Source organism: Chanodichthys erythropterus, chromosome 9 (assembly GCF_024489055.1).
Source record: "Chanodichthys erythropterus isolate Z2021 chromosome 9, ASM2448905v1, whole genome shotgun sequence".
Taxonomy (NCBI): Eukaryota; Metazoa; Chordata; class Actinopteri; order Cypriniformes; family Xenocyprididae; genus Chanodichthys; species Chanodichthys erythropterus.
This window is the reverse complement of record NC_090229.1, coordinates 17,204,099-17,222,822: the sequence shown is the minus strand read 5'-3', so window position 1 is coordinate 17,222,822 and position 18,724 is coordinate 17,204,099. Positions and strand designations below refer to the sequence as shown.

Genomic DNA, 18,724 nt, shown 5'->3' with positions numbered 1-18,724 from the left:
CAAAACTGGATCGTTCCATTTTCCCCATTTTCTTTAAAATCTTGTGTATTTAGCATTATTTTAGAGCAACAAACATTTTAAAAGTTACTAATCCTATTGTTCCATGCAAGGTGTTATGTTTTGGTAAATGGCCCGGGAAGTGAACACTGAAGTCCTATTGAGTTTCAACACATAATACCAGATTTGCATTTCCTGAAGGAAAAACTAGTGTTTACAAGACAGCAAAAGAAAAGAGTTAAAGTTTAGGTAAAATGATGCAGCTTTCCCACAGTCATGGGGAAAAACCTGGAAATATGGCAGAATTTTTAAATTTTGATTCCCATGTCACGCAAATGATATTCAGAATATAGCCAATATTTTGTAGGCTATATACAAGATCTTTATGTCACATGCCTGGCTTTCTGTCTGCTCTGACTGTGTAAAGATCTGTGCTGGCTTTTAGATCCGATTTTGCAGAATTTCCTTGTAGGTTTATAAACGTGCATTCAATAAATTATTATTTTGATGTTGGAGTTTTATATCACAAAGAGACACCAGCATAAAATGTGTTTTGCGGACATTTTACGTGTTTAACACAGAACCGGAAATCGTTTTGTTGTTAGTGTGACGCGTCGAGACGCGCGAGCTGTGAGGAGGAGCAGGTGATCAGTTACTATGGCAGTTCCCACTGCATTAACAGTAAATTATACTAGAATACAGACATTAACATCATATTTCCAGCATTGTCGGCGATCAAAACGATGGATTAACCTGAAAACAGTCAACCGGAGAAGCCCTTTTTGTCAGTCTCTGAAAAGGTTAGGACTGTATTTCCCCCCTGGTTCAGATAAACAAAGGCTGTATGCGTTTATAAGCAAAGCACGCGTGTTTTCTTACCGAGCAGCACATAATCCTGTTTTTTTTTTTTTTTTTTTTTTGAGCCTGTACCGGTATAGACATGGCATACAGGGCATATAGCCATTGTTCCCGAAGGTCGATTCATTCAGAAATACATCTCGTGCGTTTGAATATTCCGCCACCATGTGGCTGTCATAGACACTGTCAAAAGGGATACTCGAGCAGGTTTTTAAATACATTGCAGATGCATTATAACGGTTTGTATTTAGTGGATACTTCTTCCATATGTCTAGCGCGGTGTATTGTTACATATATGTTATGTTTGTCCCATAGATATGTTGCCACTGTGGTCTCAGGGACAGAACTTGCTCGGCAGATCCATAAAGAAATCCAGAGTGATATAGGAAAACTAGTGTCCCAGGGCAACAGGAGACCTCATCTGAGTGTTATCCTGGTGGGAGATGATCATGCCAGCCACACTTATGTGAGAAACAAAACCCGAACGGCTTCGCTGCTTGGTGAGCAAAACACAAAGTTGTTGTGAGATGTGATTTTACGTTACAATATGGAGCATATTTTCACTAATGTCTTTTTCAATGGTACTTGTTTAAAAGGCATGTCAAGCAGTACAATCTTCAGGCCATCATCAGTATCTCAGGAAGAGATGTTGGAATTGATTGACAAATTCAACAGAGACAAAAAAATCAGTGGGTTGCTGGTCCAACTTCCTCTTCCAGGTATTATGTGAAACTGCAAATGGTAAATAGTTTTTCTGTAATTATTTGTTGATTTTGCCTTACAGAGAAATGCTGTATTTCAAATTTGAATAGGATCTTTACTGAATTTAGTGAAACAAACAAAGGTGAAAGTGCTATAGTTATTGCAATTGTGAGGACTTTTTGAATGTATCTCTGTCAGAGCACATCAACGAGAGAGCCATATGCAATGCTGTCGCCCCAGAAAAAGATGTCGATGGATTCCACATAGTAAACATTGGGAAACTCTGCTTGGACCAGAGGTGCATGGTGCCGGCCACAGCAGCGGCAGTGTGGGAAATCATCAGAAGAACGGGTCAGCTTTCAGAGAATTGAGATTCAAATTTTCTTCAAGACGTAAATACAGTCAGTTTCTCAGCCCTCTCATATTGCGTCCCCGGCAGAGATGCCATTGGGATGTATATAATTACATTAGTTAGCAGCAGGTGTAACAACAGTATCTGATGTCAGTTTATATTACTTACACATTTGAAAACATTATTTTGCAATTGTATCTGTATTTTGATGGTTTTTCCATGCCATGGGCATTTGTGAAAGTAAGTTATTAATGTTTACTCAAATTCTATTGTCTCTTTTTTGGTTCAGGCATTGTAACAGTTGGAAGAAATGTGCTTGTAGTTGGACGCTCCAAGAATGTAGGAATGCCTATTGCAATGCTTCTGCATTCGGATAGAAACCATGAACGGCCGGGAGGTGAGATTAGTGTCATTTCCATTTTGTTTGTAGTTGCCTGCAGATAAACAGTTAAAAATATATATTATTTTTAGTACTGTTTTCCTATGAGTATAAATAAATATTCTCTTGAACTGTAGTTGAAGTTGGAGTTTTGAAGTGCCAAGTAGCATCATACAATTCATCATACTTAGTCACCATTAAATCAAAACTGACAAGTTTTTGATGGAACAGTAGTTATTATAAATGATTTATCCATGCACATTAGTATTATTATTATTTAATTCATGTGCCCTCTTTAATCAAAATAACTTCCCCTGCCGCTTGCAACAACATGTCTGCATTTCTCTGATAACATGTTTACTGGTGCGAGGGAAGGACAACCTGTCACTCACATGAGATCACAGCAATAGCAAACTCGGATATATACGGCACAGTAGGGTAGAAAAGACTATACCAACTTTCATTTCATGCCAACTTTAATGTTAATCTGGTACACAATAATTTTTCTTGTTACAAGATTCATGAACTTTTAAGTTTAAGAAATTACACCAATAATTACATTTCCCAAATATAAGGAAATTATGCCAGAAAAAGCCCTAGATGTATCTTGCAATTAATTTTTTTCAAAGTGAAAAATACATTTACATATTTATGTACTTAATGTAAATACCCTGCAATTGTACTTATGGTTTACTAAATTGGTATACTTAAAGTCTGCTACATTGGAACAACTAAGTTTGTACTTCATTATACTTTAGTTATCCAGAAATAGTGCTGAGGTCTAACTAAAGATATACTTAAAAGATTAGTTCACTTCAGAATTAAAATTTCCTGATACATGTAATTTACTCACCCCCATGTCATCCATGACGTTTATGTCTTTCTTTCTTCAGTCGAAAAGAAATTAAGGTTATTGAGGAAAAGGATTTTTCTCAAAATAATGGACTTCAAAGGGGTTCAGGATTGATTCAATGCAGCTTCAAAGGGCTGTACATGATCCCAGCTGAGGTATAAGGGTCTTATCTAGCGAATCGATGGTCATTTTCTAAAAAAAAGAAAAAAAAAGTATATACTTTTTAACCACAAATGATCATCTTGCACTAGCTCTGCGACACGCCACGCATAACGCAATCATGTTGGAAAGGTCATGCGTGACTCAAGTGGAAGTAACAACCCAGTGTTTCAAAAGAACACGAAAAGAACTAACACAAAGACATATAAATATGTGTCATTCAACATTCAACAACTTTTGAACGGTCCTCCTTCACCACACTTGTAAACACTGAGTTGGTACGTCCGCCTTTGTCACACGTGACCTTTCCAACGTGATTATGATTATTAGAGCTAGTGCAAGACGTGCATTTGTGGTTAAAAAGTATATACATTTTTATTTAAAAAAAAAATGACAGATGGTTTTGCTAGATAAGACCCTTATTCCTCGGCTGGGATCGTGTAGAGCCCTTTAAAGCTGAACTGAAATGGCAATTTGGACCTTCAACCCATTAAACCCCATTGAAGTCCACTATATAGAGAGAAATCCTGGAACGTTTTCCTCAAAAAATTGAATTTCTTTTCGACTGAAGAAAGAAAGACATGAACATCTTGGATGACAAGGTGAGTAAATTATCAGGAAATTTTAATTCTGAAGTGAACTAATCCTTTATGTATATTTGATTGTGCTAAAATGGAACTATTGCAAGTATACTTTAGGACTGATATTATACAGTGATCATACTATCCTTACTAATTTAATACTAATTTATTTTAAGCTTAATATTAAGAAATGTACATTGTGCAATAAAGAATTACTCCAAATAAAGTTTAATTATAATATTACCAGTATGTCAGTAAATATGTTAATGGATTTGTAGTATACTTAGTATGAAATAAAATGTATTTTAAATACTTTTTGGTATAGGGAGATTTTATGACTAGACTGTACTATTGTTATTTATCAACAATGTTTGTTTCGAAAGTACAAGTAGTTACTGCAAACTGATAATTCTGTGAAAAGCAAAATGGTCTGTATTTATTCAGCAGTTTTTTCATTGCAACATTTCAAAAGGCACATGTTTAGAATTTCAATCAATAAACCATCAACCCAGTCACCTTGCTTGTTGAAGGGGAGTGAGATCCTTGCAAATTACAAATTCACAGAATGAACCCTGGATGTAGTTGCTGGTGATGCAAGCAGTCACATCATTGCTATCAAAAATAAATGTTGACATTTTACCTGTAACCTGTAATAACCTTCCCATGCATTAAGGGACAAATACTGATAACTGTCTTTCATCCTTAAACATCTAGTTATATAATATATATAACATTTTATATATAAAATAATATATATAACATGGTAACACTTTAAAATAAGGGTTCATTTGTTAACATTAGTATCTGTTAAAAATTGTATCTGTTAATAGTTAATGCACCGTGAACTAATATGAGCAAACATTGAAGAATTGTATTTTTTTTATTAACTAACATTAATAAAGGTTAATAAATACTGTAAAAAAATATATTTCTCATAATTAATGTTAACTAATGCACTAACTAATGAGACATTATTGTAAAGTGTTACCAAATATGTAATAAGTGGTAGTATATTTTTATGTTTTAAAACCCATTTATACTTCATGTGAAATGCCTGTTTTTTTTAAATTGTACTAAACAATGATTAAAAGTACTGCAAATGGTTAAAATATTATAGTCAAGTCAAGTCAAAACTCAAGAGTTTAAAGTCTAGTCAAGTTTAAACTCAAGTGATGTTTAGAGTTTTGGCATTTTTTTATAATGCTTCCTGGAATAAGGAAAGGGAGAGACCGGATGCTTTGGATGCTTTTTTCTTTGTCTGGAACTGTATAATTGCTAGAAGGGAATCCTTTATTAAGATATCAAAGATTAGGTTTGTGCAAGATGATTTCAACAGGTGAAATGCAAGGCATGCTTAAATTGAGTTGTGAAATCAATCATTTTGATAGTAGGTGTGTGCTCTAACATGTAAGAAATTCCTTGCACAATGAGAGAAACAGCCCTTAATAAGTTATGCTTCCATTTTATGTGTGACTCACAGCCTTACAGTTAAAAGATTGAACTTGTGATTACCTGAAGAACTTTTTTTTTCCAAGCAGATATGTCTAATGATGAGGTCCTGTGACAGTGATGACCATTGCATTATAATTAACATTCCCATCACTTATTTACAGTAGTAAATTCCACAGAATGAAACCTGTAATTAGCCAAATTTAAAAGCTTTTGGTTTATGTAGTGATGTACAGTTACACATTCTGGAAACTTCTGTTTAGGAATTTTTTAATCTTACTGGTGGATGGAAACCACCCACCATTTACATTCTTTATGAGAATATGTGGCATGAACCAAGAAATGTGAAGTGGAATGAATTTCCTGGTTCCTGAACATACATAAATGCTAATGAAATGTTTAGAACATTGATTTTAGATACACTGGAAAAAATGTGCATGGCAGTCAGATTTTAGATCTGACTTTTAGATCAGATCAGAACTACAGCATTAAATTGAAATATTATGAAAGTAGTATTTACCAATGAAATCTGATTTTTAATAACGGATTTACTGAGATGTGAATAGTGAATAGTATTGTACTGGTCACACCATGACCAGCCCCATGTAAAATAAAACCTCTTTTATTTTTAGATTTTTAGATTTTAAAGTGCCCCTGTTATGCTTTTTCAAATATTACCTTTCATGCAGTATGTACAGTACAGTCCAAAAGTTTGGAACCACTAAGATTTTTAATGTTTTTAAAAGAAGTTTCATCTGCTCACCAAGGCTACATTTATTTAATTAAAAATACAGTAAAAACAGTAATATTGTGAAATATTATTACAATTTAAAATAACTGTGTACTATTTAAATATATTTGACATAAGTAATTTATTCCTGTGATGCAAAGCTGAATTTTCAGCATCGTTACTCCAGTCTTCAGTGTCACATGATCCTTCAGAAATCATTCTAATATGCTGATTTGCTGCTCAAGAAACATTTAATGTGTACAATTGTACAAAATATTTGTGTACAATATTGTTTTTTCAGGATTATTTGATGAATAGAAAGTTCAAAAGAACAGTGTTTATCTGAAATCTAATCTTTTGTAACATTATAAATGTCTTTACTGCCACTTTTGATTGATTTAATGCATCCTTGCTGAATAAAAGTATTCATTTCATTAATTTCTTTTAAAAAAAATAAAAATAAAAATTCTTACTGACCCCAAACTTTTGAACGGTAGTGTATAATGCTACAGAAGCTTTGTATTTCAGATAAATGCTGTTCTTTTGAACTGTCTATTCATCAAGGAATCCTGAAAAAAAAAAAAGTACACAACTGTTTTCAACATTGAAAATAATCATAAATGTTTATTGAGCAGCAAATCAGCATATTAGAATGATTTCTGAAGGATCATGTGACACTGAAGACTGGAGTAACGATGCTGAAAATTCAGCTTTGCATCACAGGAATAAATTACTTTGTCAAACATATTTAAATAGTACACAGTTATTTTAAATTGTAATAATATTTCACAATATTACTGTTTTTTTTACTGTATTTTTAATTAAATAAATGTAGCCTTGGTGAGCAGACAAAACTTCTTTTAAAAACATTAAAAATCTTAGTGGTTCCAAACTTTTGGACTGTACTGTATGTAATATAGCTGTCTGTGAATGTAAGGTATGCAAAAATTTAAATAACAAAGTTCACAACAAATAAAGTTAATGTCTCCTAAGAAGAAGAATTGATTCTGAACTGCCAAAAGGAGTCATCAGCAATTCCAGTCTCACTTCCTGTTACATGCGATACCTGCATAACCATGTAACAAATTTGCATTTTCCTCTGCTTGTCAAGTCATGATGTAAGAAATGCTCATTCTGGGTCTAAGCCTCTACTCATTTCACTTGAGAATACTATCTCAACAACCATTTATGAACACTATTTATTGATATTACAATAAACATCCATAACATAAATTCTAAGCATTTAAAAACGTGTGCTCACAGCGTCCCAGGCACAAATATTATAACGATTTATAACAGATGAATCACTGTCTGGCCATCTGGGATTTCAGTATGGAGATAAAATTTCAGTATTATAATTGTCCGGTAGTATTACATCAAATGACACATGAGTGTATATTAGCACAGTTTGTTGTTTTCTTGGGGCATCTGATAGATCGTTTGGACCTGGAAGTGGTGATGCATGAGTCAGACTTAACAAGTGGATTGGCTGCCTGTGAACAATGTCTACTTTTGACCCCCCCTCAAACACTTTAGTTGTAGCTGAGGCCTCGACATGTCGAGGAGAGGCTATTTTCAGCACTGCGAATCCACTTTGCATGCACTTCAAAAGGATGAGGACGGAATTGTACTAGAATTGATATGGAAAAAACCTACGCCATCGCTACTGTTTATATCACTGTGTATCAAGCGCTGAGGAAGCCTCCAGAGCTAAAATTCAGATATAGTAATGGGCGTTTGGTTTCCGACATGCACTTTAAGTGGTCGAGGCTGGGCCATCTGACCAATCAGAGCATAGTAGGCTTGTGGAACGGAAGGGTTAAGAGAGAGGCTACGTTTACATTAATCCGGATACATTTGAAAATGTAACACAGTTCGTATGTACGGGAAGAAGGAGGCGGGGACCGGCGAACATTCAACAAAACTTTAATTAAAAATAAACAAATACAAAACTAAAGTAATGCCGGCAGACCCTCACGGACGTCTGCCGGCCACACAAACATAATAAAACACAAAATAAAGTCCAGGCCTGGTCCTCTCTCGTCCTTCACTGACATCGCTCCTCCTTTTATGCCTCCGGAGCTCCTCCGTGAGAGACTCGAGACCGGCGCGCCTCGCAGGTGATGCTCATTATCACCGGCCTCGCACCGTTCCCTCACAGCTCTCGCCCGCCCTGCTCGTCACAAAAAACTCTCCGCCCTCACTAGCGTTTTCCAAAAGTTTCTCATCCACACAAACGTGAAATTTACCTTACTGTGAATGCGTAAAACCTCATAAAAGCTAACTGAGATGATAGAGTAAGCAGTATAAAACATAGGCTACATATCTACCGGTTCAATATGCATCACTGCAATATCTCGTCCCGTCATGGCCACCACTCCAGAGTCTTGTCCTGTCATGGCTGCTACATCTGTGTCTTCAGACAAGATGGCCGCCACACATGCGTCTTCAGACAATATGGCCACCATGCCTGTGTCTTCAGATAAGATGGACGTTAAGGCAATTTTTTTTAACTGCCTATCATTATAAATGCACCGATTCAGGGTACGCGGCCCAAGAGCTCGCGCTTGCCTTAAACACCATAAACAAAATTCACACAGCTAATATAACCCTCAAGATGGATCTTTACAAAGTGTTCGTCATGCAATATGTCTAATCGTGTAAGCACAGTATTTATTTGGATGTTTACATTTGATTCTGAATGAGTTTGATAGTGCTCTGTGGCTAAAGCTAACATTACACACTGTTGGAGAGATTTATAAAGAATGAAGTTGTGTTTATGAATTAAACAGACTGTAAGTGTTTAAAAAATGAAAATAATGACAGTCTGGTCTCCGTGAATACAGTAATAAACGATGGTAACTTTAACCACATTTAACAGTACATTAGCAACATGCTAACGAAACATTTAGAAAGGCAATTTACAAACATCACTAAAAATATCATGATATCATGGATCAGTCAGTTATTATTGCTCCATCTGCCATTTTTCGCTGTGATCCTTGCTTGCTTACCTAGTCTGTTGCTTCAACTGTGCACATCCAGACGTTAATACTGGCAGCCCTTGTCTAATGCCTTTCATAATGTTGGGAACATGAGCTGGCATATGCAAATATTGGGGCGTACACCCCGACTGTTACGTAACAGTCAGTGTTATGTTGAGATTCGCCTGTTCCTCGGAGGTCTTTTAAACAAATGAGATTTATATAAGAAGGAGGAAACAATGGAGTTTGAGACTCACTGTATGTAATTTCCATGTACTGAACTCTTGTTATTCAACTTTATATGCTGCAGCCCATTTTTTTTTCACATTAAAGTACCCCTACTACAGTACATTTGATGATGAAATAATTCTGATGTGTATTATACCTCCCAGGTGATGCCACAGTTATCATGGCTCATAGATGCACTCCTCTACCACGACTGAAGGAACTTGCTAGTCTGGCTGACATTGTGATTGCAGCTGCAGGTCAGGCTTTATGTAATATTATAACATGGCTGTCTAGAATACTTGATTCTTATTGGTCAATAGCATCATTCTGTGGTTAAAAATGTTTGTGTAATGACTGCTAAACTGTTTAATGTGTTAGTTTATTGTTACGTCCATGTATTTATTTATTTGGTAAGTGGCCTTGTAATAATGTACAGTAAGCTGGGCATTATCTCAAAATAAACACCTTCAGGATAAGATAAGAACTGTACTTTACTGGCGTTCATTTTGTAATAATGAGTAGCTGAATATATTACTAAGACTTTGGTTATGCAACATATTAAGTCAGATGTGCACTTAACTAATGAAGCTGGAATGAGTTTGAGCATTATCTGTATTTTATTCAAAAATATAGACAATGTATATTAAATATTAATATTTTGTTCTTTAGATAATGTGTCTTTCTGAACAACCTATCTAAATTTTGTAACAACAGGTGTGCCTCACTTAATAACGGCAGATATGGTAAAAGAGGGAGCTGCAGTTATTGATGTCGGCATCAACCGCATGCAGGACCCTGTCACTGGTAAACTTCGTCTTGTTGGAGATGTGGATTTTGAAGGTATATGACACATGACTGCTTTAGAATGTGGTTCATTTTTTTTTTTTTTTTTTAGTATTTACTATTTACTATTATAGCATTAATATTTTAGTAATTTTATGTACTTTTGTGCTTTTGTTTTAATGTAATATTTCTTTTTATCTTTAATTTATAATTAATTTATAATTTAATTTATTTATGCTGTAATCATTTTATTACTTCAAATTATTTTATTTCGGTTTCAGTGTGTATAAAAAGTCTACACACCCCTGTTAAGACAGCTGTCTTGTTTTGTTTTTTGTGTAAAAAATGAAAAATAAATCATACCGGAACTTTTGCACCTTTTAAAGGGGAACTCAAAACTTTCCTGTTAGTTCAAAGTTAATTGAACTTTGAACAGAAAATGACTTGTTTCGGATTTTTTCACATTATTACATCATTGTTTGATGAAAGACCACCTCTGCAGAAGAAGATCAATGCCTACTTGCCTACTTCTACATCATTGCCTCTTTAGCCCCGCCCACTGATTTGCACATGCCATGTAGTAGTAAATACAAGACAGACGCAAACACAGGATTACTCCAGCAACAAAACCACAGAGATGCCTCTGAGGATTAGAAAATGATTTGAATGTGGAAAAACAGTCTTTGCATTGTCATCCTTGTGATCCTAACGTTAAGAAAGTCTGGACAAACTTTTTTTTAACAAAGTTCTAGTCAGATCACATCACTAAGACACTATCATAAAATAGCTTATTACTTCTAAGTGATGATGTACAAAATCTTGATAACATTATAAATGGACCTCAGAGAACATTGTAAAAAAAAAAAAAAAAAGTTCACGATAATGTAAAAATGACAGTCTATGCAATGCCACTGAACATAAGTGACATTTCAGAGAAAAAAAGATCAAAATAAAACTTAAAATAACCTAACATAATCTGAATAAATATGCACACCCTTATATAATTGTGTAAGTGGCTGTGTTCAGAATTAACTAATCATCATGCTTATGTGAAATAGTAAAAAAAAAAAAAAAAAAACCTGTCTTCACCTGAAGTGAAGGAAATGGGTGATTTAAACTTGACAACTGAATCATTAAAATTTTGTGAACAGTGAGTCAGATGATTTATTGAAAAGATCTGCTTTAAAAAGATTTGTTCATAAATTGGACTTATGTCAAGATTTTCAGTGAATAAGAGAGAAAGGGTTTGAAATGACAGAATTTTGATTATTTTTGAGTGATTTATTCTTTTAAAATATATATAATTCTCAATGAACGTCAGTCAATGTATCTACATAAATTCTCAGTCTCTCTAGGCTCTGTTTTGAGCTCATTGTGTCTTCCTTGGCTACAGTATCCACTTAGCAACGCGATTTATAATTTATTTTCTCGTAGAAGTATAAAAGAAATACTTGGCTTGGGCAGAGTTCTCAGTGTTATTTAAGACATGGTTTGTTTTTGTCTCTCTAATCAGCTGTGAAGGAGAAGGCTGGATTCATCACTCCTGTGCCTGGAGGAGTTGGCCCAATGACCATAGCCATGGTGATGAAAAACACAGTCACTGCTGCCAAAAATGCCCCAACATACTGAACAAACACAAAACCTGCCATTATAGGTGGACAAGATGTAAGCACTTCACAGTCTGGATATTTTAATTGGCACTATTTGGCCGTATCTTGATTATAAACGCAAGCCCCTGCAAGCTTTACCTACAGCTTCCTTCCCTGCCCATCAGCAAGCTGCAACAGGCTCTTCTAGCTGGCTTGGCAGCCATGCATGTCTATGACAGTAACTGCACCCTAATTCTTTTCTTACCTCTGGTATGATTAGAGAGATGCCTCCTCACTGATTCTAAGAAGCTGTTGCCTTTGCTACAGTGTTATTATTTTGTTGAGAAAAAGGCGAGAAAAATGGGTTGTTTTGTGCAAGTGTAATATTACCTCCCTGACAATGCATCACTGAAGACGGAAGTCTTTTACTTACATCATCCTGACAGGAGAGTTTCGGTAGCACTTGATAAGCTGCTCAACAGGTGGCCTGGAATGGATTGTTCTCAGATATCCGGCAGATAAATCTGTTGACAGTTATGGAGACGGGGAGGTATTAAGGGACATTAACACATTTTCTCAGGAAATTATTTTAACAATCAATGTCACTTGAATTCACAAAAAAAAAAAAAAAAAGCAAAAAATAAGACAAGGATGCTGCTGTATTTAATATTTATTTATTCATCTACCTATTTATGTCATTATGTATACATATTGTTTACTATGCACAAATGTGTTTTTTGTTAAACTAGTTTTTGTATATATAGCTCGTATTTATCATTTTTATCGCCATAAAATATTTGATAATATTTATATTTTTTATTTATTAGTGTGATTTTTGTTACCAAACATTTTCATTATCATTTTTGTTGCATTTTGGGTCCTTTACATCCTAACTGCCAATAAAAAAACAAAATCAAACAAACATTGAATTAAATATATCTGATGCTTCCCTATGACATTTCATATGGTGGGTGTATATTTTGCCCTAGAAAAAGGCTGTGAAACGTAAAAATGAATTGAAAGTATTGTCAAAGTAATTTGTGCCACCTATGTGCTTCTTCTAAAACTTCTGTTAAACAGTATAATAACTTTGTATAAGGATCAGACCAGAAATTTAAGTCAAAATTCAGGAATGGCACGCAAAAACCATGACGCTTGGCATCATTGACGTCAAACGTGACATGTCTTAACGTGTATAATTGAGAATGTGAGTGAGATTTCTGAGATATGGGAAATTGCCTTCTTTTATAGTGCTTTTTATTTACTTTTTTTTTTTTTTTGAATGAATGAATGAAAGAAATCAACTGACTAACATAAGGGGGAATAAATGATGACAGAATTTTCATTTTGTGTTATGTGGGCTTTTGTGTTGCTAAAAATATGACTTCAGAAATCTTATATCTATCTATGACTATAAAATACATTTGATTCTTTTTGCAATTAAATAACTGCTCAAAATATTGGTTGTGTACAAGGAGAAGGTGTGTATGAAACTGTATTCCTTAAGGAAACTATGGTTTCCATGGTCCACCTTAGACAGTCTAACTATAAGTAACTTTTTAATTACATGTCACTTAACCCTCAGAGTATATTAGACTGTAATAGACTGTAGGGTTAGGTGTTAATGTTACTAGAATAACATGACATGAGGTTGCAAAGTTACTTATAGTCAGTAGAATGACTGTTGGGGACCATCAAAATAAAGAGTTAGCAGATATTAAGCAGACAGTCTACTAATACTCTAATGAGAGTTAGTTGACATGTAGTTGCAAAGTTGCTTGTAGTTAGTAGAATGTCTAAAGTGGGTCATCAAAAGAGTGTTACTGAATCTGTTTATGTATCCTGGAAAGTTTAGGGATAATTGACCCAAAAATGACAATTCTGTCATAATTTACTCACACTCATGTTGTTTTAAACATACACACACACACACACACACACACATATATATATATATATATATATGCTAGCATGATTTACAGCCAATACAGGCAGTTTACTACTTGAACTTCTACACAAATCAGCCAGGAAGAGGGACATTTTCAGCCATTTCATGGGATTTGCCATGAAAATACAGCTTTTTTATACCTTTTTAACAGTTAAAGGTGATAAAGAGGATTTTTTCGTCGACTGAGAATCCAAAGACTGTTACTGAGTTTTTGAAATGAGCGCATGCGTAAGAACAACCCCTCTCCTTCGACGGAACGCCTCCCAAAAACTCGTAAACACTCGTATTGGAACACGAGTGTTTACCACCGGCATTCACTGTGTCGTGTTAGTGGATTCATTATGTCGGACTCACCGCAGGTAACTCATAATCTGCAGTTGTTACTCCTGTCTCCTGACAAAAACATTGCATGTGGCGCCTGTGGAGTGTGGAAAGTTACTGGAGCGCGCAGATGCGCTCGTCTCTCACAAGGAACGTCACGGCAGTGATTGACAAGCCAGAGGGCCAATCGTTTATGCGATGATCACGTAAACAATTGGCTGATGTTTTTAAGGCCCTAACTTGTGCACAGATGATGTATATTAATATTATTCCTTTCAGTGCACCTAATAAATAGTCTTTTATCAGATAGTAAAGACAGTTTCAAGTAATATTGCAAAAATGTATAAAACAAAACATCCTCTTTAGCACCTTTAAAAGTCCCACTTATGGGCCGATCTGCAGAAAAGTTTGCATGTTTCTTAATCATATGCCGCATGTGCTCACCAAATGATACGAAGTTCTGAGTTTTCGTTTAGGAATGATAGGCTTTCGGGTAGATTTGGCAATGTATATTTTCTAAATAACCCCACTATAGCTATCCAAAGGCCAAAGTTCAACTTTTTTTTGATAATTATTGACCAATAGAGTCCTGAAAATTGTGACATAGTGTTTTTATTGAGGTTGAGTCAAAAATTTAGGATTAGTTCACCAAAGTTGGTTTTTGAAATAATGTCCAATATATAATGAACGATTTGATGGACAGTGGCGGTCCTAAAGGTGAAGTTGCTCAATGAGGAGTTCTAGCATGTGGTATGAACATCGTGGGTGTGTGCGAAAAATTGCATGATATAAAATCTGATGGTGGCCTCTGGTGTCTGATTTCTTTCAAATGTCTCACAGGCCTCTATGGCCATGAGTCAAACAGGCCTAGTAAGTTTTATTCCAATTAGCCTCCGTTATGTCTTGTCTGATAGCTGCTCAAACTTATTTTGTCATCGGCCATGTTTTTCAAGATATGCAAATGTCCTCAAAGGCAGTCTTGGCACCTTGTACAAAGACACTGCATGCCAATTTTCAAGTCAATCAGACTTGCGGTTCCATAGTTATAGCAGTTTTTTCCATGCTATAGCGCCACCAAATGACCAGTAGCTGCATCCTTTTTCATGCAACCACAGAATGAGCTCTTACAAATGTGTGCCGAGTTTGGTGAAAATATATCAGTCCATTCACGAGTTATATCCATTTTAGTAAAAGTGGCTCTTTTTTTTTTTTTTTTTAATAATAATAATTATTGACAATCAGACTGCACTAATTTTGGTTCCAATTGGATAAAAACCTAGAACTAGTTCGCAAAAAAAGTTTTTTTTTAATTTTTTTTTTTAATTTAAAATACCTGAAATTTTCACTAGGGCAACGATCGAATCCGCATGCAAGCCAAAGATTGCAAAAATATAAGACACTTAAGCCTACGGCTAACAATTTAGGGGTTATGAGCGATTTCACACTTTTCACTGCTGTAGCTCCAAGTGTCAAGTCTCTATGACTTATGGTTTAGTCTGCCCATTCACTTTTAGGGGAGAATGCTGATCCTTTGAAATTTTAACAATTACAGGGTTGTACATAAAACATAAAGAAGTTTTTTTTTTCTTTTTGTCCACACAATCGAAGCCAATGACAAAAACAATTTGGTTACCAACATCCTTCAAAATATTTTCTTCTGTGTTCCGCAGAAGAAAGAACCTTTGGATCAACATAAGGGTGAGTAAATTATGATAGAATTTTCATTTTTGGGTGAACTATCCCTTTAAAGTGTAACCCAAAAGATGAACATTAGGGTGAACATTTTTTTTTTTTTTGGAAAACATTGCGATGGATAATGTACTGAATGGTATCAATGACAGAGGTCATATCAAATCCTCATCTGATTATAGATGATTTTTTTTTGGGGGGGGGGGGGGATAGCTATCATAGAACGTCATAGAATTTAGAATCATGGCCTATTTAATATTCAACATCCAATTTGCTGGTGAGATGGAAGTTACTCTTGAAATGGATCTTCCAAAATAACTAAAATATTTGTTTTATCATTACTAAATTGTGTCCTCCCACATAAATGCTTTAAAATAATAAATGACTGATTTTCAGTCAGTTTTTTTTCAATGTTCCAAGGGTCTTGGCAATTATGTTCTGTTATATCTGTTATTAGACTTTTATTTGACATATTTTGTGCCAATAAGCAGCTATGTCAAGAATCTGTTTTTGCAGCTGCTGGCAAATACTTTGGTCACTGAAAGAAAAGGGGGAAAAAAAAAAACATGGGGGCAAAAACACGTCTGTGCATGCTGCTGGCCTGTGGACCAGGAAATGATGCGGCACATTATACAGGTATGGGTAAAAGACTGTGACGCACAAAAGGATAAGGATGCTATAAATTGTGAGGAAAAAACACTTTCATCCAGAAAGCAGCAGAAGTTTGACGAAAGCCGATCAGACCCAGAATCTCCAGTCAAATCGAATCTGTACTTGTGGCCACAGCATGACACAGGTTGATAAAAGGGGTTTTCATTATCAGGGTGAGTCCTAATATACTTTTCATAGCACGAGGAGCTTCAAACAAATGTATTTTCTACTTTGAAGTAACTATATATATATATATATATATATCACCTTTATTGTCTTTAATGTATTCTTAAAACTCCATCAGTACTTGGATTGATGGTGTTAGTCCTCTTCTCTGGATTTGGAGATACTAATGAGAACTTAGATGATGTGCTCCAATACAACACAACACTTGATGGTAAGTACCCCTAAAAAAGATTTTCAACTTTCAAAAACAATATATATGTATATATATATAGGTTTTGAAAGTTGTCCCAAGTAAAAACAGTAATATTGTGAGTGAAATATTATTAAAAGACCTGTTTTGTATATTTATTCCTTGTAGTCTTTTTTTAATATTTCAGGTGCTAAATTGTTCAAAAGACTGTTATTTAATTTGTTATCAGAACTTTGCAGTGTATGAAATGAGCAAACGTCATTTTAAACATTCATTGTGCTAAGAATGCAGGTTCTTTGGCATGTGGACACAAGTCTGAATACCAATCTGTTAAACTCACAATCCTTCATGCTTATCCAGTAAAACGGTCTGGGTGTGTGTGTGTGTGTCTATCAGTAGGTAGTGAAGAGCAACCACGGGTTTTGGCTATTCAAAGGCCCTGCGGTCCAGAACATGAAGGATTCTGTTTCAATGGTGTGTGTTCCTACTCCTCTGAACTGGACACCCCCATCTGCAGGTGAGACCAGCCACTAAAAACAATTCACCTATAAAATTAAAGACCACATCAGTTTGAACCCAATGAACCCTTGATTTTCTGGTTTATGTTTGTTTGATTAGAAAGTTGCAAATCTTGGGTTGTGGCTGTGATGTAAATAAAGCCTTGTAGATATTTACAAAATGGGATGTTTCTTTGGATATGTCCCACCCAAATGTTTTACTAGGAATCAACAGCTTACTCTGCAAAAAAAAAAAAAAAGATGTAGATGAAGATGTAGCCTAAACAAATCAGATTATTGGAGAATGTTTTGCAAGAAAATATTTCAGTGTTAACTACTATTTCTTTTTAATTTTTGTGACCAGCAATTTCTCAGTGAAAATGGTTTCAGTGCCTTTTTTTTTTTTTTTAAGTATACAGACAATTCTATTAATAGCTACTGTTCAAAATGATAGATTCCTATAGGCCTATCCCGAGACCTCCTTGACAAACATAATTTCCACTGTCTTTAGGTGCAGCCAGATGTACAGTGGTATGCGCTGTGAACACTTACTTTTGGACTCCCAAAAATTTTCGCGTCCTGAAGAACTCATTGGAATTAGCTGTGGTGTAGTTTTACTACTGGGGTCCATCATCGGACTGATGTACTTCTGCTTACAGAAAAGGTAAAATACAGCATTTTAGTCTTTTATTATACAAGTAACAAATGCTTTTATTACGAAGGCTCACTAAAATCAAAAATTATAGAAGCATTCACTGTATGTATGATTAAATAATATTTTCTTGTACCTCACAGGTGTCGGAAGTCGTCACCACCCTACAAGAACTATGGCTCTGAAAACTCTGTTTAATATATTTAGCTAGATATAATTAATGCTCCTAAATTTAGGAGAAAGAAAGGAAGAGGGACGAAACATCTAGTCAGACTCTATGGCGTAGATGCACAACGCCCTCTACAGGACAGAGCGAGAATGGCAAAATAAACACTCGCGAGTCGCGAATGACACGTTAATGTAATAAATTACAATAGCAATCACATTTGGAAAATGCAGGTTGTTCAACAGTCACATGTTTCTTAGTGCTGCACGATACTTGTAATTATACTATAACATGGGCACTGTAAAGCGTGAACATGAGCATTGCTTATCATGTACTTTTATTTAAAATGGTCAAAAGAAAAAAACTGCATGTACAACTATCAATCAGATGAATTTCTGTTTATCTGTAAGCAAATGTCATATGCTGTCTCAGTAAAGAATGTATTGTGCAAGTGCACATGGTATTTATTGCACAATTATAAACATATGATATTGCTAAATAATACCTAAACTGTTGTAATGTATTTGTATGATATTTATTTATTGAAAGATTTGTATAAAATTTGCACCTAAAATAAAAATATAAATATATAAATGCATTTTGTTTGAAATTACTGTTGCATTATTGCAGAAATGTGAACTTTACGATGTCATTGTTCACTTTAAACTCAAAAATTGGGATTATAGAGAAATTTCATGCTGTGAGTTCCTTGGGGAAAAAAATTAAAATAATTTCAAAATAATCAGGATGCTCGTCTTGGCAAGCACCCCTAATAATGAC

At 34.9% G+C, this 18,724-nt stretch overlaps 2 protein-coding genes across 3 annotated transcripts; both read left to right on the top strand.

Moving 5' to 3' along the window:
• Positions 1-437: 437 nt before the first annotated feature.
• Positions 438-12,254, top strand: mthfd2l (methylenetetrahydrofolate dehydrogenase (NADP+ dependent) 2 like). The gene is made up of 8 exons (XM_067394837.1): positions 438-797; positions 1,171-1,355; positions 1,452-1,574; positions 1,756-1,908; positions 2,199-2,306; positions 9,437-9,529; positions 9,987-10,112; positions 11,569-12,254. Exons 1-8 carry the CDS (start codon positions 655-657, stop codon positions 11,682-11,684), a joined length of 1,047 nt encoding a protein of 348 aa, XP_067250938.1. The 5' UTR covers positions 438-654; the 3' UTR covers positions 11,685-12,254.
• A 4,076-nt stretch (positions 12,255-16,330) lies between these two features.
• Positions 16,331-18,504, top strand: epgn (epithelial mitogen homolog (mouse)). 2 transcript variants are annotated; one of them, XM_067393712.1, is made up of 5 exons: positions 16,331-16,426; positions 16,558-16,650; positions 17,029-17,146; positions 17,638-17,790; positions 17,922-18,504. In XM_067393712.1, the coding sequence occupies exons 1-5, from the start codon at positions 16,390-16,392 to the stop codon at positions 17,974-17,976; spliced, it is 456 nt and encodes a 151-aa protein (XP_067249813.1). In that variant the 5' UTR covers positions 16,331-16,389; the 3' UTR covers positions 17,977-18,504. The 2 variants fall into 2 exon arrangements, with proteins under 2 accessions (XP_067249813.1, XP_067249812.1); XM_067393711.1 differs by having other exon boundaries at positions 17,026-17,146.
• Positions 18,505-18,724: the final 220 nt, after the last annotated feature.